The sequence below is a fragment of the Papilio machaon genome, chromosome 5 (genome assembly GCF_912999745.1).
Source record: "Papilio machaon chromosome 5, ilPapMach1.1, whole genome shotgun sequence".
Lineage (NCBI taxonomy): Eukaryota > Metazoa > Arthropoda > Insecta > Lepidoptera > Papilionidae > Papilio > Papilio machaon.
Window position 1 is genome coordinate 3,195,096 of NC_059990.1, and position 25,351 is coordinate 3,220,446.

The window sequence follows — 25,351 nt, forward strand, 5'->3', positions numbered from 1 at the left end:
TCAACTTCAGAATGAAACACTGCCACAGATAATGCCAAAGCAGCGTAGTGATAAAATCTTTTTATGGCATCTATGGCCAGTTATTGCTTTTGCTCTGAAACGCTTTTTTTTTTAAGTCCAATTGCAAATAATGTAATTTCAAAACCCTCTTATCAGTCAAGGTCTAAAACAATTATCTTTTTAATGTTTAAAATCCTTATTCCACTGACTAGAGTTTCTCTCTCCCTTTTCAATAATGCTTTGGTAGTGGCCTACCGAAGCCATTAAAAAAAAACCAAGTAAAGTGCACTTTTTATTTCAATAGTAATCCAACAACGAAAACGATTTCAAAAAACATGTTACTGTGTCAAGATTCACATTCACGAGGACAATTTGGACAACGACGCAATTTTGATGATTCTTAAAAGAACAAAAATTTTCTGGAAAAAAGGAAAATAAAAAGTATTATTACAAAGATAAATAGGGAACATTCACAAATAAACGAAAATAATCAAAAGTAAAATATTTCAGCAGTCAAGAGCTTGAGCAAGAGAATTGAAAGAATTTCCTTTTGAATTTTAATGACTGTATTAAAATGAAGTTACCGTTCTCTCCTAATGCCACCAGCTGCTATCTCATGTTCGAGAGCAGCAATTTTCTCTTCGTGCCGAGTGCGTTGCGCCTGCGCTCGTCTCTGCTGCTCTTCCAGTGCCAAAACTATTTTCTCCAATCGATGGATCTGTTGCTGTTTGCTCTCTAACGTCGAGAATAACTCCTGAATTTCTTCCGCCTTTGCAGCTATTTGTTTGTTTACCTAAAAATAATAAGAAGCGTTTTATTTACCACAAATATCTTATTAAATGACTAATCAAAATGTTTACTCGACATCTTTAGTTCAACTATATATTTAAAGTAATGATAAACAATAGCTGCAGTAGACATACCAGAAACAATTCGGCAAAAGCTAACAAAACGGAACCAAAAAAACAATAATGCGCTCTTCTAACCTCGTCTACAATCTTCATTCGATGTTCAAGATCTTGCTGTAGAATGGACAGTTCACGACTTTGTTCAGTCTCTTTATTCTGAAGCATGTTGATCAATTCTTCCCGGACCTGTATACGCGTCTTTAATTAAAATCGTACTACGGTACATTGTAAAATAAAATTTAATTACCAGTGTGATAAAACTATGAACAAAAATGACTCTATAGATAGAAGAAAAAAAATATCAACAATGAGGTTGATAGTTTTAACAAACCACGGACAGTAAAATAAAGGAGAAAATATGTACTAACACGCCTCGAACATGGTATATAACGTAACCAACAAATATAACAAGTTTTTTATAATTAAATTGACAAAAAATTAAGTATTATGATAGACCTTGATGACCCTTGCCTGGGCACGTGACGTCTTATCCTGCTGTTCCAACTGTTGTTCTTTTTGCATCAACATTTCAGTTAACTCCTCGTTTCTATGAACTGCTTCTAGGAGTCCCATTCTAAGATTCATTATCTAAAATGTATTTAAATGTATGTATTTTTGTGCACAGAAATGATTTTCTGAATCATAAATATGTAATTGCGCTGACAGTTACATTGGGTCATATTTATGTGCTTGATCTGTATGTTAAACATAACACGCGGGTTTTATTTTGATGAAAATTACCTCTTGCTGTAATTCTTGATATGCAGTACTATTAGATGGATCTTGTCCGTTTGCTGAAACTGGAACGCAAGTTTGCATATCTCTTACATATTGCTCATATTGTAAAACTTTTTGTTCACTGGAAATATGAATAAAGCATGAAAACAAATAAAGTAATCTAACCTAATATATTGAGCATATAATTTATCCAATGAAAATTACTTCAAATGTGTAACAAAATAGACGATGAAAGACCTACTTTAGTTTTATGTTTTTCGTCAATTCTCTAATTTGTGATTGCATCTTGCTAATTAGTTCTTCCTTGCTTAGGAGCTCGCCCGCCAGTTTCTGTTGCATTCCCATTTTGTTATCAGATTCCTATAAAAATATATGAACGTATATCGAATTGTATGAATAAAAAATTTTCACCTTCACAAGATTGATCAAAGAACGAGTCTGGTATACAGGACTGAAAGGAAAAAGTTTTTATTTTATACATTTAAACAATAATAAACTGATAGCCACTACGTTGAAGTTTTTTTACACGTTCATCCATGCTAATTTAAATTTTCATATTACAACTACGACAATTTAAATAGATAATGTTTTTTTTAAAAATGACAAAGTATATAATCACTGTGATTTTTGTGAGCGTTTCCAAAAAGCGGACTTTTTCACGTTTGCAAGCAATAATTTCTTCTTCTGTCGATCGCAATGTGTCTTTCGTTGCGATAAGATCTGCTCTTAATTCCATTTCCCTTTCAGTTGGAAGATCTACAATGAAATACACAATAACTATGTAATCTTAAGTAATCACTTGTGTTATAATCGATACCAAGAAAATTAAAAATAAGTGATTCTAAACTGCGATAATTTATACGTTTATTGTTAAAACACGATTTTTACCTGGATTTGGTTTGCTATTTTCAAGGTCAACTATTTGCATTTTCAATTCTTCAATAGTATTCAAACTTTCTCTATAAGACTCTTCGAACATTATCTTCATTTCTGTTTCTTCTTGCTTCCTCCTTCTCTCTTCTTCGAGAGTCGATTTCAGTTCTTTGATTTTATTATTCAATTCCTGTATTGTATTTTGACTATCCGAAACATTTCTTTGCAATTGATCTTTCATTTCATTTAACCTAAAAAACAATTGTAGTGTTCTGTTATTTACAAGATACCTATTATTTTGGCACATACAAATTCATAACTAATTTTATGTTTATATGTATATGCAAGCAGTCTAAGGAACAATTCTTTAAAAAAAACTGATGATTTTTTTGATAAAGAAGTTTGTGTAGCAGCTATGGTAAGAAAAATCAATTCAAAACTCATTACTCTGTCTGCAGAGCGTCACGCTGTTGTATTACGTGATTATTTGTCATCTCCCCAGTCTTCAGAGATTCTTTTAACTTTCTTGCACGTGCTTCTAGCTGCACTTCCTTTTGTCGACTCTAGCATTTAAACAAAAAACAGAGAAAATAAAGTTTAAGAAGAATAAGAAGGCAGAAAATGAGAAAGTCAAGGCCTCTATCGACTGAAGGAATCCATAATATCTGCCTAGACTGTTCGGCTCCAAGCAAGAGTAGTTAGATTCGTACCTGGTCTTCCAGTGATTTTACTGTCATTGTAAGACTAGCTATACTAGCTTCTGCTTCCCGTAGCTGCCGGTCCATTTTGTTAACTCTTAATCGCGTCTGGCGCAGCTGCGACTCCGCGGTCGCCAGCTTGTCTTTAAGAATCGTTTTAGAAGCACGTTCCTCTTCCAGCTCGAAACGAGTATCCTATTACAATGATATCGGTTATATCAGTAAATAAGTAGTTAAAAATACCAATACGCCCAATTTATTATACAGGACTCCGGGAAAACTCAAATCGAATTGTAATTCGATTAGAATTAACCTTACTCAACTAACAAAAGATCGAACTAAATACACCATAAGAAAAAAATGCTTCATTCTGTCAGGATAAACAATACTTTAGTACGCTTTAGGAAACTTTTATGGATATTTAAAACATTGAGGGTACTTTAAATGTTTGTTATACCTCCAGTGCTTTAACTAATTCTGTTTCAGTTGAATTAGCAGTATTAATCTCCATGGCTATGGCTGCGTTAACTGTGATGTCTTGCCGTAGACGGGCAATTTGCTTCACCAGCGATTCTCCTACAGTTATCAATAGCCCACGTTCTTGGCATGCGCGTCTATATAAACAGCATTTATCTTCAATTAATATATAATTTTGAATGTAGTCATTTTTAAATTGAATCATAATTAGATATAGGTAAATTGAAAATGTAAAAGCAGTGAACGATTATTGACGAAAGCATTAGAAAATTAACGGAATGGCTTACGTAACTAGATATTTTATTATATTATAAGCTTGATTATTCAGTAGAGTAAGTTAAATTAAAATAGATTACTTTAATAGTTGCGTAATTCCTTGTAAGGAAGCGTCAGCTTCGGTCTTAAGATCGCCAAGCTGTTCGCACAGGTCAAGCCCCTGCTTATTGTAGATAGTTATGCGGTTCAAGTCCTCTTCGTTTATCGTCTCTTGCTGTTAAATTTATAACATCAAAATATAAGTAAAGCCATTTGCATGACAAGAACAATGATGTACATTTTCCGGCATAACGAATAACTCCACCTCGCTATGTATTTAACCAAGATTGTGTTTTAACTTGGCTCTATTTACACAATAACAATTGAAAACGTTTTATCTAGTGTTGAAAAATTTAGGTAGTAAAAACGTTAACTTAAACGCACTTACGTTTGCTATTATTTCTTTGACCCAATCTATAACCTCTTGTCGTGCGGTGAAAGATTGTAAACATAAGTCGGCAAAACTTCCGGGCAAATTCAACACCTTTCTATCCCATTCGGTTAAAACGTCATCGTCTTAAAGCAAACCAAAATGAATATATTAAATAATAAATGATAATAATTTGCATCAAAATATCATCATCAAACTGCCCTTGTCCATGCGGAGGGTCGGCACAGTAAGTACGATTCTTCCGTGCATCTCTATCAGCCGTCATATCTGAATTCGCTTCCTTCTAACACATTTTCTCTTTCAATCAATCTTACTAATATTATAAATTCAAAAGTTTAGATGGATGGATGGATGTTTGTTTGAAGGTATTTCCCGAACGGCTGAACGGATCATGATGAAGTTTTTTTTTTCACATTGGCTACTTATTATGTTTATTTTTATTTCCGCGCGGCCGCAGTCACTGGTAAAAACTAGTCCATAGATAAGCAACATAAAGTGTAGACAAAAGATGTGATGTTCTTTACGGTTAAAATTTATTTCAAACGCACATTCTATAGTTGCTTTATTTCAATTTTGTTTTTGCTGATGTTAAACTACAATTATGGGTACATACAAAATGTTTTAAACAATATATTTTGTTTTGTTTATGTATGTAATATGTGAAACATTTTCTAAATTTAAGTAATTACCAATAGGCGCAATTGCTTTGATAATTTCGCCCGCGCCCTCCGCGGCGGGATTGCAGTTGCGCACCAATTGTGCAACTTCCGTAGCTGCCCAGTCCGCTACGTTGAAGATCATCAGCTCGTGTTGGTTCAATCCCTCGCCTTCGCCAGATTTACCTTCCTTTATCATACGGTCCCGTAAATTTTGCAGGTTGTTGAATATTTCCAATATAGCTTGCTGCAGTCGAAGTAAATAGTTTGTTACTTGTTACAATTACTTGGTTAAGTTAGTTATAGTTCTTATGATACTAGGAAGTATAACAGTTCAAAATTTTTAATAAGAATTAGATATTAATTTTACCTGTTTCAAATCCAGCTCCTTCTTTAATCTATGAAATTCCTCTTGTTTAGTAACGAACACTGTAGAAATATCATTAGGATCCTGGTTCTCGTTAACTACTGGTTTCTTTTGCTGTGGCTTTGGTCGTACGGGGGATTTCAATGCTGTATTTTTGGGGCGCGGCAGAGCGGACTGGCGAGGGGTGTGCGGACGACTAGGCGTAGGCTTCGCCGCCGGCGCCGGTTTTGATGGCGTCATTGGCCGACTTGACACTTTTGTATTTCGAGAAGAATTCGAATGCACACTTTTAGGTGTTTGAGGACGACTACTAACTTTAGACGAGGGTTCAGTTTCCCCCTTTTCATTTTCTAAAACATGTAAAATTCAGTTATGTTTATATTATCAATAATTTTAAAATAATTATTAGACGTGAGTCTCACCAGAGGTTAGGTTCATTTCACTTTCATTTTCTATCTTGTAATCATCGCCCGTTGTAGTTTCTGTGGGTAAAAAGGTACACTTTTATTTGATGTTAAAATATCTTTTGTTAAATATTACATTGTAGATTATTTACACTTAATTTGAGAAGGAAGTTAATCTTTGAAATGGCTTATGTTAATAAATATAAAACTAAACTAATCTAATACTAATATTAAAAAATAAATAAATAGCAATAGTTACTCATAGAATCCTGCAGTTCGTTTATCGCAGGCGTTTCCGAAGAATTCCCGTCATTTGGTTCTTCTTTTACTTCTTTGGTAGATTCACTTACAGATTCTTCACTAGGATCAATAATTTCACGGAGAATATGTTGCTGTGGTTTAAACAAATATATAATTAGATACATAGAGCTTAAAAGTGATATCTACCGCTGCTGATCTTCTATTCTCATTAACAAAATTTGGTTAAGATTTTTTTTGGGCAACCAGTTTTAACATGTGAAACAACATTTGCTTTGTTTGCAACTGTTTGCTTACCTCTTCATTGACATTAGCTTCTGTGTCTGCATGTGGGACATCAACTACATTGTTAGAGTTTTTATTAACCTAAAGGAAACATTACAAATTAATAATACTTATTTCAAAACATCAACTCAAGTACTTATTGGAGAAACAAACTAAAAAAAAATATATTGTTAAGTATTACCAACTGAACTTTGCAGCCATACTGGAGAAATCATGTTATTTAAAAGTTAAATACCTTATCGTCAGTTGTTGGATCTAAACGAGGTTGACTGCGGAGAGTTGCAGCTTTATGCTGTAAGAAAATAAGAATTAAACGCTCAAATTTGCCAACTTTTGAGAATACAGTTTAGTAAAATAACATGATTAGGATGAAGATTCGGTTTGAAACTAAAGAATATACAATAAGTTTTTAAAGTCGTTCTAATATTTGTACTTTCTCGGTACGGATGAGTACTTCTTAACACTACTGTAATTTATAAGTACCTTTACTTGTGCGTCTTTAGTAAAGTTTTTTCGCGATGCTCAAAAGATTGATTTTTATGTTATTTTTGAATCACTTAAAAGTAAATTAAAAGCAAGTATGTAATTAAATAATAACTAGTACTTAGTGCGAAGTTTGCTTACCTTTAGTGGTGAAACAGGCGCGCGGGTGGTGGCGCTGCGAGCGGCGCGTCCAGAAGACGCGGCAGCAATGCGCGGCGCTGCACGTTGAGGTCCATCTTTCCATCAATAAATAAATATTTTTCCATTAAAGAGCACAAAATTCATACAGATATGATTCTGGATGTGCTAGTGCATTAGCTAAACACTAAAGCCGCATTCACATTTGCCTGACGTGTCGTGTCGTGATGCTTTCTGTCGTGATGGCTACTGTTCACATCTATGTGACGCGTTATGACGCATTTTTAATCAGTTCCGTTATAGCTCTCGGAGAGTTTACACATTCGCAATGTTTTTTCATGAATCATCCGATTCGGATTCAGATTATGAAGAAGATATGCAGTTATTGGCACTGGCAACACTTCTAATAAAACAAAAAAAGAGAAGAAAATATTGGATCATCATCATCATCATCAGCTCACTATACGTCCCCACTGAGGGGCTCGGAACCTACCCCAATTTAGGGGGTTACTAGGCCATAGTCAACCACGCTGGCCAAGTGCGGGTTGGTTGACTTCACACATATCATTGAATTTCTTCTCAGATATGTGCAGGTTGCATCACGATGTTTTCCTTCACCGTAAGAACGTCGGATAAATGTACATATGTAAATCGAAAATCGAAAAACACATTGGTACATGGCGGGATTCGAACCCAGGACCTGCAGATTGCAAGTCAAGTGCTTAACCCCTGAGCCACCGACGCTCTTAAAATATGACCCGATGTAACTGTCGATTCGGAAAATCGTTTGTGTACACAAAAATACATACATTTAAAAACATTTTAAATATTGGATACATCCAGTAAATACAAAAAGATAGTTTAGTTTTAATAGATTGATCCTTATATTGTTTACATTTTGTATCATAAATCGCTTTATATTGTCGTACGTACTCGATCAGCTCGTCGTCCATACCTTCTGACGCGTCACAACACGACACGTGCGCGTGCACACTAGTCCGACCCGCTGTGTCGTGTCGCTGCGCCGTCCCCCGCACCTCACCCAACTGACGCGGACCGGGATCGCTACTGACGCGACACGACACAAGCCATCACGACACACTGCGTCAGAGAAGTGTGCACGCAACCATATTAATTGTATGAGACCGATACCTTCCTGACGCATCACGACACAACACGTCAGGCAAATGTGAACGCGGCTTTAATTGTATGAGACCGATACCTTTCTGACGCATCACGACACAACACGTCAGGCAAATGTGAACGCGGCTTAACTTATAAAACTGCTATGATTTTGATTTCAGGCATTTTTTTAGGCAAAATCAATATCAATGTACGAGTGTATAATGTAATAATAAAAAAAATCCGATCATAAATGGGAACGATTAAGAGGATAGACAATTCAGTACTTTCAAACCTTTTACCTAGATCCCGATAATGTGCTTGGTTGATTTACTTATATTTAGTTAAATTTTATATTGAGGCGCTTATATAAAGGGCTTCGACGTAAACAATAGCATATGGTATTCGAACTCCTCAAGAAGAATATTGTATGCATTTTTTATACTCACGCTCTTCATTTATATATTCAATGTATAATATTAATACTTACGGAACTTATCCTTTTGTAGTTTAGCGGTACTAGCCATAGTTTAAAATCAAAATTTAATTTAGGAAAGATTTCCGAGATTAATTTTAGGTAATCTAATAAACAACTAAATTTTGATGTTATGACATATTGAAAACTATTTGTTAAATGTCTGACGTAGTTCTATTTTTGAAATTACTTTTACTTTAATTTGTCATGACTATGAAGAGCAGTCTTATAGTGTTTTTGCATCCTTTAAAGGCGAGTGGAAACGTATCCAAAAGTTCTATGATATAAACGCAACGAGACAAAGCCTACATTATCTTTTTCATTACACTAAAGAAAGTGAAATAAGTTAAGGGAGATTTAATAGAAGTAAACTAATCGACCAAAAGTCATTGTTTGTTGCCAATACTTCAAATCGCCATCTAGAATTTCAAATAAAAAATCTTCTTAGCAGTGGGCCTAGCACGAATATACGTGATAATCGCCATCGTATCGTAATCGACAAAATCAGTATTAACATTTTTTAGTAGTACAGTAAAAATCTTCTACTAATTTTGAAATAATTGACGATGGCTAAAGCGATTGTCACAAATATTAGTGCTAGGCTCACAGTTGTAATTATGTAGATAGTAGATTAAAGATAAATACACATTTTAATTGATCAATAACAACACGCACTTATTTACCTGAAAAAAGTCTTAAGAAAAGAATATAAAATTAGTTAACTTGTAATCGTAAGACCTTTTACAGATTTGTTATAATATAATATAAATATTGAACAACGTGAGCTTGAATATTTTGGCTTTTTGGTGGCAACGTAAAATACCAAAAAGCAAGACTGGCCATAATTATTTATTTTTTGTCTGTATTGAAATGTCATTGGCATCGTTTTAGGATTGATGCTTTATAAATTTCAGTAAATTGTTTCTATATATTTTAAAAATCTTTGTGTAAATATAATGTAAATGAACATGTCTAACGAATTATCAAATAAACCAAGAATACAAGGTAAGCGTATAGGCAGCGTTCCTGGCAAACAAGTGACATAGAAGGCAACCTACCATGCAATCATTGTCCAATCACTCATATAAACATCTTTACCTGCCTCCATATCTGAAAAACCTGTAGGTATATGTGAAATTTCGGCGATGCCAATTTACTGTTACCTTTAAATTATACTGGATACCCACACTCGAAAGATACCGCTTCAAATTAACGGATGTAAAAGATTTGTGTGTCAAATGTCAGTTTTTTTAGTAATCAGCTGTTACGAGTTCGTCCATCTTGTATTTTATTCATAGACATCATACTTCAGTGATTTTATTCTTATAGTACTGTTATAGTAGGGACCTGGCCTCTATAACTTTATGATACGTTTATAGAACTCTTTGTTGTTATAATGCTGTTATGAATACATTTTTATGAATAAGACCGTTAATGTATTATGTTTGAATTAACGGGTACACTACTTCTTAGCAATTAAAAAATCAATAACAGTACATACAGTCGAGCGCTGGCTATACACTGGTGTATATACCGACGCTGGAAAGCATAAACGCTGTAACCCTTGAAATCGCGAATATGTTTTTCACACGTTAATAATTTCAACCATTATCAAACGATAATGATTTTATTATAGGTTAGCGCAAACTACACAACATTGCTAAATACCGCATGCTTGTAGGCGTATCAGCTCACGAGTTATGATTTTTTGACTTTCCTGTAAAGTTCATACGTTCGGGGTTACAGCGTTTACGCTTTCCAGCGTCGATATTAGCCAAAGAAGACATGTCATGTGGTTATTTAAACTTGCTACTTATATGATCTATATCTATCTTTTATTATTCACTAATGTATCTGTTTAATTTCAGATATAATAGAAGCAGCGAGAATGCCTATAAAATGTCGCATTCCGCGCAGCGTTCGTACCGACAAGCGAGGGATAGTACCGTTTTCAGTTAACAAAGCCAAAGTCAACAATACAGATGTAATTACACTATTTTATGTTAATTCGCCTTATATTTATACTAAAAATTTCATCTCTCATTCATTATGTTTGTAGAGACAGAAATTACAATATATAGTCCTGGGGTTTCAGTAACGTTAACCCATTAAATAAAATTTAAAAAAAAATATTTTCTTACTAAAATTATTCTTCCATAATTGTTTTAAGGTGAAGCAGAGATCTATAAGTCGTAGTAGGACCGACAAGTCGCAAGTCAATGATGTGACACGGTCAGCTCGGCAGGAGCGGGACAAGGTGTCCTCGGCTTTGAAAGTAAGACATATACATATCGCTATTATTTTTGAAAAAAAAAACAGAATAAAAATTTAATTCACGGTTACAAATTTTTGTAACTGCTATTTTTAAATATAAAAAACTTGGAATGTCATATTGAAATAAGATTATAAAGATGATTTATTTTCAGAGACAACAACCAATGATATCAAGACGTATTAGCGACAATTTAAAGAATAAAGCTGCATCGCCAGTTATAATGGTGCCAGTACAACAGGTCAACTGATATTTAAACTATGTCCATAACTTAGAATCTATGTCGTTAAAATATAACCTAACTACAAACGATATATCATAAATAACCTACCAATTTTTAATAAGAATGGTTCCATCATATGCGTAGTAATAGAAATAAAAATTAAATATTCAACGAACACTGTTCTTTTAGCCTAAGTCGGTAAGAATGTTGTACTCGAACAAAAACACAGGGCGTTTACCAGATCAGGTAAAGAATAATTTAATTTGTAATTTATTTACTAGTCTTTTACTCATATTAGAATTATATAACAGGAGACCATAAACCAATATGAAGATATGGAAGTTGAACAGAGTGAATCCAATGATGTACTTGGCTACGGGGATTTATCGGACAGTGGTAAATAACTTTATGTATTACAAATCCATGACTATGTATATGCACTGTAAAATAAACAGGGAAGGAAAATATTTTGGGAGAAATTACATTTCTTTTTTAGATACAAGGAAAACGGAGAGTGAGTCAAACCAAGACATTGTATCCGAATGGGTGAAAAGAAACGACGAGTTTCAAAAAATGAAAAGTGAATTGAATCAGAAACAGGTAAAAATCTCAGCACCGTTAACAAAAAAAGGAATAAACACTTTTTTAAATGCAATTGTACCTAGAATGACTACCACTCTTAGTTATTAATTGATAAATAAATGATTAACTAGTTAGAAAATTACACCAAACGACCACTAATATAATCATTAAACGATTTTTATCGTTTAAATAATATTTTGTATTTCACAGAGGTCAATATTAGATCTTTATGCGTCGCTAAATATAATACATAAGAAAATGGTAGCGGCAGGACACAGCGCAGATGTACCGCTCGCTAAGGACCTGCATGTCATGAACGTTGCCAAAATGACACCGGAACAGCTGCTCAAACTGTGCGCAGAAAGTTCTAAGATAAAAAACAATATTAACGGTTAGTATTCTTCTTCTTCTAGTGCCCTATTATTATGGGAGGCATCAGCTTAGCGAATTTATCTCTATCTTGCCCCAAGCGATACAGGTCTTCGGCGCTGTCAAGTTTTTCCACACCATGTCCAATACTTAATTAGAAGTTGCTGTTGATAATGGAAATTTGAATTTTCACTTTCTTTCGTGTTAAATGTAAAAAAAATAATTCACGACATTTTATAAAACATATTTATAATATAAATAGAAAACTTAAAAAAACTAATTCTTTGTGATGTCCTCTTGTTTTTAAAATAACATAGTATTTAAAGATGTGACAATTATGTTATTATTTTTCTTTTAGTTCTAGACGAATTACCTTTGGATAATAGAATTATTTTGGATAAATTATACAAAATACCCGAAAAATTAGTTGCAACATGTGAACAAGCTTTAGATAATAAGAAAACGATAATCGAGTGGCTTGACTCATTGAAATCGCAGGTAACTGCACCATGTTTTATCAAAAATAACATAATTGTAAAAAAAAAAAACAACAAATTATCTTTGGTTTATTATTTCTCACTTGCTTTTATTAATAATAAAAATTTATAGATTAGTGTACAAAGTCTGAAGCAGAAAATTCAAGAGTACACTATGAAAAATGACATGTTGGCCGGCACTTTGAAAAAGATTAGAAATGAATGTATGACGCAAATCCAAGAAGTGGAATATTACATAAGGTAAGGTAAATACATATATGTAGTAATAGTAATCTCAGTTCTATATTGTTTATGAAAAGTAATGATTACTTTATCGTTAGAGAAAGAGTGAACGATACAATGGCACTTCATTTGCAAACCGAAAACTTGACGTATAAATTGTCGGAACTAAATTCACACAATGCTGATCTTCAGAAGCAATTGAATAATGCAGAACATTTAAAATCCTACACCAATAAAAATAAAGCGGTAAGTCTCGCATTTTTATCTGATGAATAATAAATAATGATTTGGTCAAGTTATGAATTTCATTGATTTATTTTAATAAATCATAACTTAGGAATTTGAAAAGGAGTTAAAAGAAAAACAAAAAACTTTGAAAGATCGCCTGTCGAAAGCTGAAGGCCAAATTAAGATAGAGGCTGAACACGCGAGTCAATTGGAAGCCGCTTTGAATAAAGTTAACATGGAGTTAGAGTCTAAGATGGCCTTGATAAATCAATTACAAGAGCAAGTATGTATGCAAATATTTTACTCACAATACAAGTTGAATTAAATCAATTAAAATCACACGATTTTCACAATGTAAAGGAAATAGGGTTTAAGGAACTAGCAGTTTCCTTCCAAAAACGTGATAATTTTTCTTAATGACTGACATAATATTACACTTGATCACCTGGTACCTAATGATGTCTAGATAGTAAGTAATCTCTTGTCGATATCTTTCATCTTTTCGTTTATAAACACGATCATGTTTTTAATAGAATGAAAGACTGAAAAGAAACTATGATGAAGAATTAAAGAAGTTGAACGAAGCAGTCATAGAAAATACAATGAATTTAGAACAGATAGCACAAGACCGGGAAAAAATACAATTCGAGTGAGTGTTTTTATTAATACAGCAGAACTAGAATAAAAATGGCTGTATCTACTGATTTTTGCAGATGTTTCTTTTTAACAGCTACATATACGATTGGTTTGATATTGCTATTTTTATATGATGATGAGAATTTAATTTAGAATTAAAATTTGAATTATTAACATTGTATTTTTAAATAAGTCTACGCGCGGCCATATTCATATATAAATTATTATTAAAAACAGGAAAAACGACCTTGAAAGCAAATTGGAAGAGCTTACGATGTACTATAACGAATCACTTAACAATACAAAGTTAGAGCTTAAAGCGAACATGATGAAACTTAGTGAAGCTGAAACTAAGTATAATACTGAAATTCAAGAACAAATAAAACTAGCATCGGAGTACCGTAACCAAGTGTTGGAAGCTGAGTTACAAAATAAATTGCTTCTACAAAAAATAGAAGAATTGGAGCACAGATCAGGTAAGCGCTAAGCATCAGATGCTGTACGAATGGCTGTTGCGATATAAAATATTTTTAATAATTGCATATTTAATGCTACTTTATGCATATAACGTTTATTGTTTAAAATGAACTATTATGAACACGGCATGGAAAATAATACCTAAAACATGACTTGTATTTTACAGCTAGCACAAAAGATATGGATATTGAAATTAATACTATTAAGAATGATCTGGAGAAAGAACGATCAGAAACTAAAAACTATAAAAACATATTGTTACAACAGACTGAATCACTTCGTGAAATGGAGGTAATGTTATAAAAATATGAGAATCATCCTTGATATGTGTAATTTTGCTCAATTTCGTTTTTTTAGTTTAACCTCAAATTGTCCCAAGAAGAGAACGAAATAATGAATCGAAATTTATTAGACCAAGAAGAATATATAAAGGAGCTTAAAAATCGGGAGGAAATGTTAAAAGCACAATTACAAGACAGGTATTCAATAAATTAAGTCTTTAGTCTTTTAAATTAAACATCAAAATGAACGTATCAAATTTAAACTTCCCGCCGATATGTCATAAAAAATATTTACTCTAATTTTACAGTGAATCTAAAATGGAATACTATGAGAAAGAGTTGATTCAATTAAAAGATCACATTGTACAATTGCAAGAACAGTTTGGTGGATTAAAAGATATTAATGAATTATATGACACGGTATTATTACATTCTATAAATAGTTACTATTACGGACAATAAGTAAAATCACAAAAATAAGAACATAAAGAAAAAGCAAACCTTATGCAGCTAGCTAAAACAATGACATTCACTGTCTCATCATAGTCAAAAAAATATATTTTTGTAATATTTAACAAATTACTTAATTTCATGTTTAAGTCGACTATTATTTTCACAATGATGGGTTCCAAATCAGTCTGTACAGAGGCATTTTTTGTTTAACTAATCCAAACATTGCACGATATGTATTTTGTTATAATATTTTTTGCTTTATTATTTTAGTTGAAGAAACAAAAAGATGAGCTAATTAAAGTCACTAACGAAAACAATGAAATGTCTGAAACCCTTAAAAAAAAAATAGTGGAATTAAATGAAGCATTAGAAACCAATAAAGTACAAAAACAAAAGTTACAAGAAAAGGAGGATCTCATAAAAACCTTAATAAAATCGGAAGAAGAACAATGTAATATTATTAAGCAACTAAGAAACAATTTAGATGTCCGGAGAAATGAAGATTCTGAGGTTTTTTTTTGAATTAATAGATAAAAAATAAAATACTGGTAAGAATGAGGGTGAGCAATAGAAAGAAGGGTGTGCAAAGGATAATTATATTAAATATAAAAAATTGTATTATCAAAATGTAAAATTGTATATTCCAGGTTGTGAAGGAGCTCCAAATAAAGAAATTAGAAATTAATAATCTTGCTAATAATTTAGAGACTAGAAAACAACAAATATTGCAGTTAGAGAAAATTGTTTTAACCTTGGAAGAGAAAATTCGCAAATCAAACTCGTTAAGAAAAAAAGGCGAAGAGAAAATTAATTTGCTAGAAACAAAAATTGGAATTTACGAATCACAACAATATAAGGAAGGAGTGGTCACAAATTCGAAGAATCTAAATAAATTTTTAAAACTTCTTGAAGAAGAAATCGAAACCCCGATAGATGTTCAAGATGTACACAACGAACAGTCTTCAGAAGGTTATAAAAATAGTATTAATTTAGATAAAGATCGCAACCAGGAAAAACGCACACCTAGCGTTCTTGAGCAAAACATTTTGCTAAAAAAATATGCCTTATCTGATAATGTAGTCAAAAAAGCCACCGTTCCTCAGAAATGTGATTTATTTAATGGTGACCATTTAGATCGTAAAGAAGTTCATACTAAAATTGATAATAGTCATAAAGTAAAAACATGCGGCTTGGATTTAGACACGGATGAAGAACCAAAACGAAAGGTTATTGGTAATCATTTACACGATAAAATATTATCAAGAAACTTACAAGCACTATTGTATGGAAAGCATTTGAACGATAAAAAGGACAAAATGTTTGTTTTGGCTGGTCATAGACTTTAAATTTATTTAATTTTATATTATTTGTATATTGTTTATTGCTTATATTTCCGTTTAAACGACTATGTAAAACTTGTTGATATAAAACTTTTAAAGGTTTACTTTCTTTTTTATTTTATAACAAGCGGTCGCCCGCGACATCGTCAGTACGGAATTAAAAAAGCCTACAATATTTCCACATACATCAGCTACCTTCCCGGCAAAATACCATCAAAAACGGCCGAGACATTTCTGAGATTACCCCAAACAAACGCGGACTTGCGGACAGACAAAAAATGGATTTTCTTTAATAGTGAAGCTACGACATCATGTATGAAATATAATTTTTTTTCTTTGATATTACATCTTCACTTGACTCTTCAATCCAATTTTATTCATTGTATAGATGTATGTAAGTATTAAATCAGTTGGCAAGGATCAGGACAAAACTTGCTTAAAAATAAAATCAAAAGATAAGGTACCGTAATGATTTTATTACTAAAAATTTTGGTAGGTTAGTATTGATTGGAAATAGAATTCTTAATGCAAAATTTAGGAAATAGAAAATCTGGAAATAGAAAACATTTTTTAATTTCGATATGAATTTATAATGATTGATCAGACAAAAGGGTGTTTTGGGATCCGGGGCCCACAAGACGAAGAATTTGTCTTTCCAGCATAGCCTTTCGTCTCTCCAACTGGGTGCGCACCTTGCCCTCCCTCTCCAGCTGCAGGCTCTGCATCAAGATGGCGCTCTCCAGCTGAAGCACCCTAGCCCGCTCTGACTGCAACGCCGACCACGTGTCGTTTGCGTCTTGGCATAGAGACGACACAACTTGCGACGTCTGATGTAAAATGTACATTTTATAAATAAAAAATTTTTATTTTCTTAATACAAGAGCATAGCAATGAATCGGCCCTAATAACAGACCGTAGCTCCATCAAATTCTTTAGGCTCTTGCTGTCCCTCGAGTTGCGCGGCAAGGTCCCGCCGCGCACGCGTTACCTTGGCGAACATGTCCGCCGCGCGCTCGTACCGCTCCAGCATGAGGGCGCGGGACGCCGCCGCTGTCACCAGCGCAGACCGCTCGCGGCTCAGAGTCGCTACTTGCATTTGCATCTCTAACAACTATCACAGATAAACAAACAGAAACAAGAAAATGAGCGCTATCTCTTTCGAATCGCACTTAGGGCCAACGTCGGAAGGAAGATTGTATTCCCTAAAAGGTCCTTCAGTTCCAAATTTGGATTTTACACAGAAGAATGGTGTTAAAGTTTGTGAGCGATAGAGTTGTGTATTTCTCTAAATTATTTAAATTTTAACCAAACCTCAGTTCTTAGATCCTGGTAGGGAGTATCTCTGGAGAAACAGTCGTAATTCCTTAAGCGCTTAACTTCGAGACGTAAAGCCGCTAATTGAGTCTCGTACTCTGACATACTTTGTTCCCTGTTAACCATATGAGAAAATTCCAGTCCTTGTATATATTACCACTCAGTACATTGTAACAAGTTGTGATTTCGCTTACATTATCTTCTCATTCGCTCGCTGTTCGTCAATAATGGATTGCAATTTTGCAATTCTCTGTTCTCTGTCCAATAACTCAGTAGCCATTTTGTTATCGTTATCACCTTCTATTTGCTGCAAAGTTAAAATGATAATAGTATTTTTTAATTATGATATTTAAAACACATATATGTAAAAACTGCTTGCTCGACTCCACCTCTATCTTTTAAAGCATAATAAGTATAAAAAGCTTATGCTAGTACGCTGTAGTAAAAGGAATTGGCTTTTCCAGTTTTTCTTCATTTGTCAAATTTACATACACAGAATTACAAGCTACAGTACAGTAAGGAAAGACTTACTGCAATTCTCGACAGTGAATTTAAAAAGTTATCTTTATCAGTGCGAGTCTGTCGCAGCTCTTCCTCCACCCTGACGAGTGCAGCGCGCGTGTCCTGCAGTTCCTTCCAAATTTCAGTCTCTCCATCTGAAGGCTCGCCTTCTAAACAATTCACAGGAAACCAGTGCAGAATCTAGTCTCACTAGAAGGTTAAAATTAGCTGTTTGTACTAAATATTTTTGCATAACCGCTCTTGTTTTCTTTAACGGTAACCTCAAACAGACACGAAACTGCTTACAATTATATTGTGTCTCTCTCAATCACTTATAAGAGAAAAAATTGTGCATACCTTTAGACGGTAAGTAGTCGAGACAGTGTTCTTTTTCTATGTTTAGAAGCTTAGTGCATCGTTCTTGGATAACAGAAAGCTGTTTCTCCAAATCTATGACTCGATCTTGAAGTGCTGCTGCACGTGATTCAGCTTCTGCCTGTGCTTTCTCCTAAAAAACTTTTAAATAAGGCTAAATCCGATTAAATACAGAACCTTGATATACTGTGTATTTGTCTGTACCATCGACATTACGTTTACAAAATTTGAAATAGTAATTTTAATTGTTAATGTTTCATATCGTAACAATACGTACATTTGTAAAGTTGGATAAGTTTAAAACAATTAAACTCTTACGAAACCTTTTCTGTTAACTTGGCCTGAAGCATATCAGCGCGGTTCCTTTGCTTGGCTACCCGCTCGGAAACAGTGTTTTCAGTGATCTCTAGTTGCTCACGTAGCTCTTTGACACTATATAAAGTTTTCTTGTTAGATTGTATAAAACACGTAGTAACAACTTTAGTAATATTGACTAGTTAAGGTTCTAAATGTAAGATCAATATTCTTCAAAATTAGACTGTCCATCAAACAGGTTTTTACAAATGAAGATTTTTGTTTTATTATAAACTCAAAAAATAACTAGCACTGAGCCGAAGAAATTAACATAGATTAATAACCGTAGTTCGAGAGCATCCCTCTGCTGTGATAATGCCTCGATGGTCATTTCCCCAGTTTTGGAGAGCTCAATCAATTTCTTCGAACGCGTATCGTAGCTCAGTTCACGATGACGATACTAGTAACAGAAAAACACAAAACTTTACTACAGGCGATAAGTTCGTTGTCACATTAACGATAAATAAAAACTGGGAAAGTCATGTAGACCTAATTATTTGCTATATATTTTATTCTAGCCGCTGCCCGAGACTTTGTCAGCGTGGAATTAAAAAAAAATAGCCAAAGTTACTCTGGCACAAACCAGCTACCTTCCAGTCAAAGCTACGTCAAAATCAATCCAACCATTTCGAAGATTACCCGGAAAAAAAGCGGTTTTGCGTGCAGATAGATAGACAAAAATTTACAAAATTGAATTTTTTTTATAAGCAATATACATCATGTTCACGAAATTTGATTTTTTTTCGATATAAACTTAAATTTTTTAGGATAGATTTCTATGAAAATGATGTTATTTACTAGTTGTTCCAATTCCTTCTGCTTGCGTTTCGCTGCCTCCAGTTCCGTCTTCCCTTCTTTGACCTGCTTTTCCAAATTAACGATCCGACTTCGTGCGACGCGCAGCATGCTTTCTGCAGTCGATACTATTTCTCTTAAACTTTCTTTAGCTGTCTTTTCTTTGTTTAGCTGTTCTTGTAATGCCTGTTTTGTAAAATATAATTTAGTTAAAAAATAAAGCTAACTCTCGTGTTTTTATATTCGAATGGTCAAAAGCACTACTAACTTCGTACATTTTATTTTACACTTTGTATACATTTATGAGATCATTAAGTACAAAATGACCGATGAAATTTTCACCAAACCTCATATTTGGATAGATCTTCCGCCTTTCCTTCTTCTTGCCTTTCACCGACTTTTTTCAGTTTTTCTTCAAGTTTATCTCGTAAAATTAAATTTTCATTTTGTAAACGTTCAACTTTCTTTATTAAATTTTCCCGGTCAATCCAAGGCATTCTGAAATAAAGTCACAACGTAGGCAGTAAACAAAATTGACAATCTCAATCGACTTTCCATTTATTAGATAAAATAATTACTTAGCTACTTCAAACGACTGCTTAATTTTAGTCTTAATATTATCTGTCAACGACTCGACCAGTTTCTTTATATTCTCTGTTTGTGATTCAAATTCAGCGTTTTTGTTCTTCCATTCGGTGTTCTGTAAATAAACTAATATTTTACCAAACTCATTCGAAGTTACTTGCTTGCTTAACAAGATCCTTGTTCGTTATATATCATACTGATCTACTTTTAAAGGTACCTTCATTAGCCATTTAGTGACTTTTAAATGAACAAAGGAAAAGCTGCAAAAACCTAAGAACTTATTTATGTCTAGTAGAAGGAATACTGACAGTATGCGCGTTAAGTCTTTCAGGACGGGCCTTGGATCGCCAGAGCTGTAAGATCTCGTTACGACGTATCATGATCTCCGAGTTCACCGCACGCACCTCGTCGGGGATTACACTAAGCAGGGAATGCAGCTGTCGCAACATCTGTGGCCCTAGAAACAAACGACTTCATAAAAAATATTAACTATAGTTTAATTTAGTACTCCATTAAAATAACACTTCATATTGAAGTAATTTGGCTAAACAATCACAATTTGTCACACGATCGATATCTCCATCGACTATGGAAGTACGTACAAGGATATTTAAAAGTGACTGTTTTGAACATATTTATTCACTAGCTGTCACCCATGACACCGACTGCGCTGGAATTTTAAAAAAATAGTTGCGAATGTGTTCTTCCAGACTATTTTCTACATCAATGCCAAATTTCAGCGAGATCCGTTGAGACGTTCTGGAGATACCTTCAAACAAACATCCATCCATCCATCCATCTAAACATTCGCATTTATAATATTAGTAAGATTTAATGTACAATAACTAAATACACACCAAATCCCTCATTAATTTCCATACTCTGTAAAGACGCTATGTCACTTCTTAACAGTAGAAGCAGATCGTTCGCGTGCCAACCAGATATCGAGAGCAGTCTAAGTTCTCCGAGGTTATTGTCGTTTATTCCACACCTAGCCTCTATCTCTTTCAACGATGCGTAAGTTTCTATCAACATATTCTAAAACAAAGTAAATTTTTGTAAATATAAAATGTAAGGCACAATTTACTTTCAGAATTGTTTACTTCATTCTTAACTAGGCCTGATTCGTCACAAAACAAACACTAACTACTGAAACCCCGCACTGCGTTGTTTGTGCTAAATTTGTTCTTTCTATGCTAGTGTAAAAAAAATGTTCCTCCAACAGTCGTCTTTGATATATAAACAAGCTAAACTAAACTAGTAAAACTTCTTTACTCCGACAAAAATACTTTCTTAGAGCACACAATCCCATCCTATCTTGAAATTCATACCTGTTGACTTATAACGTTCTTACGCAGCTTGATAAACTCCCTTCTCTTGCCGGCGTACGAACGCATGGTTTTTGAAATAACCGTCGGCGGCAAAAGTACGTCTTTTTCTGTAAATTAACAAGAGCTTATAAAGTAAATCACACTATTGTTTAATACCTTCGTTGGGTATGTTTAATTCCTCGGAGTATTTTTTTCAAATAAATATGTTATGTTTCTGTACTCATTCATTAATACTAAAAAATAACTATTCTTTCTGTACTAACATTATTTCATAACTATAGCTTGGGTGTAGAACTCTAAAGACATATTTTTTGATCTTCATGTAACGCATTTATTACCATTATCTAAGTACGACTACTTGATATAAAAGTATAGAAACCTGTACCTGTATCCGTCAACGTTAGGTTTGCATAATCATCTTCAGTATGTAAATGAACTGGTGATGTCGGGCGCAACTTATCATCATCCTTTTTAGCAACCTTTACAAATTCACAAACAAATATTAACTGTCCTACGACAATCCGAGGAGAAGGCGAGAATAAACGACTACAATTTTCATGAACTAGCTGAGCGAGTCAGTGGTATTGGATAGGTTAAGAACGTTAAAAAATTAGAAAGGCTTAACAAAGATGGGAATATAATTAGCAGTGACAACGTGATAATCTCTGCTTGTCTATTTTTTTCGCAAATAGTTTTCAAGTTCTACGAAATAATATTTTAAGATTACTGCCATCTGTTATTAAAATCAAACGATTAACCATTGGTTTCCGAGACTAAAAGCTATGTATAAAACATATCGTCATCCCTGTTATTATCCTTGACAAAACAGAGATAACAGTATCTTTTAAGCAGGAAAATTGGGCTCAGAAACCCATTAGTCAAATTACATACATTTGTAGGCGACATACTACGATGTCTTTTGCCAGCAACAAGTTTTTTCTGCACATTCTGTCTCTGTAAAAGAAAACAACAGTTGAGTACTTTTAGTTCTATTCGTTTTTCAATAACTTGTATCCCGAATGAATACCACGTATCTCGCATACCGAAAATTCAAAAATAAAAACACGAGGATTTTTGATTTAGGTGCACGTTGAACAGATTCCCAGAAAAACAATTATTTTTAAATAACCTGAAGAGCTGTATCTTGTATAATTGATGGGTTAAAATATTACCTTTATAATTATATCAGGGAATTTTCTCTGTACCTTTAGGTTGTCAAACTCAACAAAATATTAAAATTTGAAATGTGAACAGAAGAATTTTGTTGTGGTCAAAGTGATATATTTGGAATTGTACAAAAGGTCTGAAGAAAATGTAATAGAATTAATATCATAATGAATATGTTGCCTCATTATTACATATATGCTTGTTTCGTTTGCCTTTATGTTTGTTTCGTAAAAGATAATGAAATAAGTGATGTTATTGTACACAATATCTTCAGTCAGTTTGTTTGTACGGCGACATTGAAGTTTGACTTGTCCCCCGGCTGTACAAACAAAACTGTTTATTGTTAATTATTAATTGTTTCGTTTAACACAAAGTGGACAGTTGAATAACATTTACAATTGTCTTAAAGAAAGATATATTTATTTACCATAAAAGTAATTTTATATGTAAATAACGTTTTCTTAAAAATAAATAGTTCTAAAGTTGCAGTAAAAGTATTTACATGATATGAAGCGATTGCATATAAAAATGTTTGAATTAATAAGTATATAATTATACGAACAATTTATTAAGTAGGTTTAGTATGATTAGTTTAGTATGGTTTAGTATGCAAATATATTCAAAGTACACATCCGCCATGACACGGATAAAACAGGAACAGACAGGGCTTATAAAGTGTTTGATAATGTCTATTCATACGGTTATTTACACGAATACAAAATATACTAACAAATATACTACCTTCGGATTTAGTGGGGTAATTTTATGTCGAAATATCTAAAGAAACTAATGACTTCTTAATTTAAACAGGCTAAGATCTCGTAGACTTTTGATTAGTTTTAAACGCATGTAAAAATTTTAAAAAGGATACTTGATCCTTCCTACACATAGTAACAATAACTTAGGTAAGTATTAATATATACCCGTGCATTTAAATTGTTAGGACTGGCAGATTGCGAACGTTTAACCGGGCGCGATGCTTGTTCCCATCTTCTAGCGACGGTTGTATTTATATCTGAGAAATAAATATATTTTATTTTGATCATATAGTAGACCAGCAAGTGAAGTTGTAATAAAATCTAAATACCAATTTCTTATTTTACTTTCTTACCAGATCTTAAAGAGGTTCCACCAGATTCTAACATGTTGAAATTACGAAAATTTTGTAGAATTATATCAAGTTTTATTATAGCTAAAAACTGTAAAATGTTATTGCGAAGAATGTGACAGCGTTTTGATAGGTTATGAAAAATTGTCAAAGATAATTCCAAAAGTTTGCTTTCGCGATGAAAAAGAAGATTTTCCAACCGTTGATTTGACACTTAAAACTTTTTTGTGACAAAAACAAAAAAATATATACTCCATCTCTTGTACTCAATATTATTCGCTCTTCCTTCAATAGTCTATAAGTGCACCGGAAACTAACAACCATGGATTCGTAGATGTTAGAACGTGGAAGAAGCGACGGAGATGTGCCAGGACCGCGATAAATGGAAGTTCGTAATCTCTGCTTATTACTCTCAGGCTACAGGTGAGATTGAGTTGTTGTTGTTTCTACCTTCAAATATATTCAAGTAGTAATATTTAATATTAATGATAGTTTAACGTTTTCAATTAAACGATGTCGATGACACATTTTTACGCCTTTACACAAATATATCATATTTTTAAATTGATAAGTCATAGATATTTTTGATAATCAAAGTAAATAAGCTATTTAAATAGGTCAAGTACATGACAGATAGCCATGTGACACATTATAAAACAAATTTACTCAAAAATAAAATTCACGTTATCTGTTCCGATTATTTTTAAGAGTGCAGGAGTAACATACACTTACATTTGTTAGTTTTATAGGCATTCTAAAATAATAAGCCCAAATTAAAACATTCAATTTCCACTGTGAAGATCTATTTAAACCTTTTTTACTTTTGAAACCAACGAAACAATGTGATCATTTTAATAATTCAAACGACGATTCCAGGTTTTAATGAGAGTCACAGTATATTGTGATTAAAACATACACCATGTCAATAGCGTGGAAGCTTATTTGACAAAATGTCAGTTACAGTCAGTAAATATTAATAAATCAAAACTTTTGAAATAATTCTCTGTTGAATGCTTGAATGCGGTGTCGTCAACTCGTCTGAAAAGTATATTTGCAAACTCTGACAACATTGTAGTTATTCAACGCAGTTGATATCAATGTAACAAAGAAAAACATTAGCGCTATTGAAATGTTTTGTTCATCATCGAATAAGTGATCTCCGATATTTCTTATAATATGGATGAAAACAAAGATCAATTCGTATTCTTATCACTTTATAACAATTCATGTTACAAAAGACCTTCTTTAGATTGTTATCTATCAAACAATAGTTAAGTAGCAAGAAATAATGTACATACGAGACTAGTCTTTTACACGTGTACATTGAAACATTAAATATCTAGGACATTTTATTTATTCAAATAATTGCAACATATTTGCGATAACCTAAGAAACTGGTGGACATGTTAACTGATTGATATGACGGGAGACTGGATAAGGTTTCTTCATCTGCACTTTTTAGTGTATGTATTCTGATTTTAAACTAAAGATTTACTACAAAAAAAACATTACTGCACTGATAAATAAACACTTTTCTAAAAAAATCCTTTCGTCGCTAGTTTAATTCCCAAGCTTATTTATTGGATTCCGAAGCATATTGTGTTTAGGAGATTTCTGAAATGTATAAAAAAGAAATAACTTATAGCAAGGACT

The 25,351-nt window shown here is 33.1% G+C and overlaps 3 protein-coding genes across 4 annotated transcripts; 1 reads left to right on the forward strand and 2 right to left on the reverse strand.

Moving 5' to 3' along the window:
• Window positions 1–292: 292 nt before the first annotated feature.
• Window positions 293–8,727, reverse strand: LOC106721382 (protein lava lamp). Of its 2 annotated transcripts, none has more exons than XM_014516315.2 (21): window positions 8,604–8,727; window positions 6,995–7,089; window positions 6,606–6,662; window positions 6,383–6,451; window positions 6,087–6,219; window positions 5,846–5,905; window positions 5,427–5,773; window positions 5,090–5,303; window positions 4,398–4,525; window positions 4,051–4,184; window positions 3,675–3,831; window positions 3,230–3,412; window positions 2,967–3,082; window positions 2,535–2,770; window positions 2,266–2,402; window positions 1,888–2,006; window positions 1,650–1,767; window positions 1,380–1,496; window positions 987–1,094; window positions 585–793; window positions 293–419 (listed from the first exon to the last, which is right to left on the reverse strand). In XM_014516315.2, the coding sequence occupies exons 1-21, from the start codon at window positions 8,638–8,640 to the stop codon at window positions 401–403; spliced, it is 2,793 nt and encodes a 930-aa protein (XP_014371801.2). In that variant the 5' UTR covers window positions 8,641–8,727; the 3' UTR covers window positions 293–400. The 2 variants fall into 2 exon arrangements, with proteins under 2 accessions (XP_014371801.2, XP_014371793.2); XM_014516307.2 differs by having other exon boundaries at window positions 1,365–1,496.
• A 738-nt stretch (window positions 8,728–9,465) lies between these two features.
• Window positions 9,466–16,174, forward strand: LOC106721143 (putative uncharacterized protein MYH16). The gene is made up of 19 exons (XM_014516020.2): window positions 9,466–9,593; window positions 10,457–10,572; window positions 10,759–10,863; window positions 11,015–11,101; window positions 11,273–11,329; window positions 11,395–11,479; window positions 11,580–11,683; window positions 11,876–12,056; window positions 12,393–12,532; window positions 12,644–12,771; window positions 12,852–12,999; window positions 13,091–13,264; window positions 13,515–13,630; window positions 13,855–14,093; window positions 14,261–14,385; window positions 14,452–14,573; window positions 14,684–14,795; window positions 15,099–15,338; window positions 15,476–16,174. Exons 1-19 carry the CDS (start codon window positions 9,551–9,553, stop codon window positions 16,172–16,174), a joined length of 3,021 nt encoding a protein of 1,006 aa, XP_014371506.2. The 5' UTR covers window positions 9,466–9,550.
• A 463-nt stretch (window positions 16,175–16,637) lies between these two features.
• LOC106721506 (cingulin) lies at window positions 16,638–23,837 on the reverse strand. Its single transcript, XM_045677941.1, has 18 exons — window positions 23,702–23,837; window positions 23,514–23,605; window positions 22,315–22,377; window positions 21,809–21,902; window positions 21,424–21,530; window positions 20,950–21,130; window positions 20,401–20,549; window positions 20,086–20,207; window positions 19,855–20,005; window positions 19,511–19,693; window positions 18,997–19,112; window positions 18,682–18,790; window positions 18,341–18,491; window positions 18,014–18,153; window positions 17,677–17,789; window positions 17,480–17,597; window positions 17,082–17,279; window positions 16,638–16,995 (listed from the first exon to the last, which is right to left on the reverse strand). The coding sequence occupies exons 1-18, from the start codon at window positions 23,733–23,735 to the stop codon at window positions 16,756–16,758; spliced, it is 2,361 nt and encodes a 786-aa protein (XP_045533897.1). The 5' UTR covers window positions 23,736–23,837; the 3' UTR covers window positions 16,638–16,755.
• Window positions 23,838–25,351: the final 1,514 nt, after the last annotated feature.

Coding starts and splice junctions, on each gene's coding strand:
- LOC106721143 (XM_014516020.2), top strand. CDS start 9,551: ATGAACATGTCTAACGAATTATCAAATAAACCAAGAATACAAG. Junction 9,594..10,456: donor AAATAAACCAAGAATACAAG/GTAAGCGTATAG, acceptor GTTTAATTTCAG/ATATAATAGAAGCAGCGAGA. Junction 12,772..12,851: donor GAAGTGGAATATTACATAAG/GTAAGGTAAATA, acceptor CTTTATCGTTAG/AGAAAGAGTGAACGATACAA.
- LOC106721506 (XM_045677941.1), bottom strand. CDS start 23,735: ATGTTAGAATCTGGTGGAACCTCTTTAAGATCTG. Junction 17,790..18,013: donor ATTCACTGTCGAGAATTGCA/GTAAGTCTTTCC, acceptor TTAACTTTGCAG/CAAATAGAAGGTGATAACGA. Junction 16,996..17,081: donor AAGAATTTGATGGAGCTACG/GTCTGTTATTAG, acceptor ATTTTACATCAG/ACGTCGCAAGTTGTGTCGTC.
- LOC106721382 (XM_014516307.2), bottom strand. CDS start 8,640: ATGGCTAGTACCGCTAAACTACAAAAGGATAAGTTCC. Junction 3,413..3,674: donor AATTAGTTAAAGCACTGGAG/GTATAACAAACA, acceptor TCATTGTAATAG/GATACTCGTTTCGAGCTGGA. Junction 794..986: donor GAATGAAGATTGTAGACGAG/GTTAGAAGAGCG, acceptor TATTATTTTTAG/GTAAACAAACAAATAGCTGC.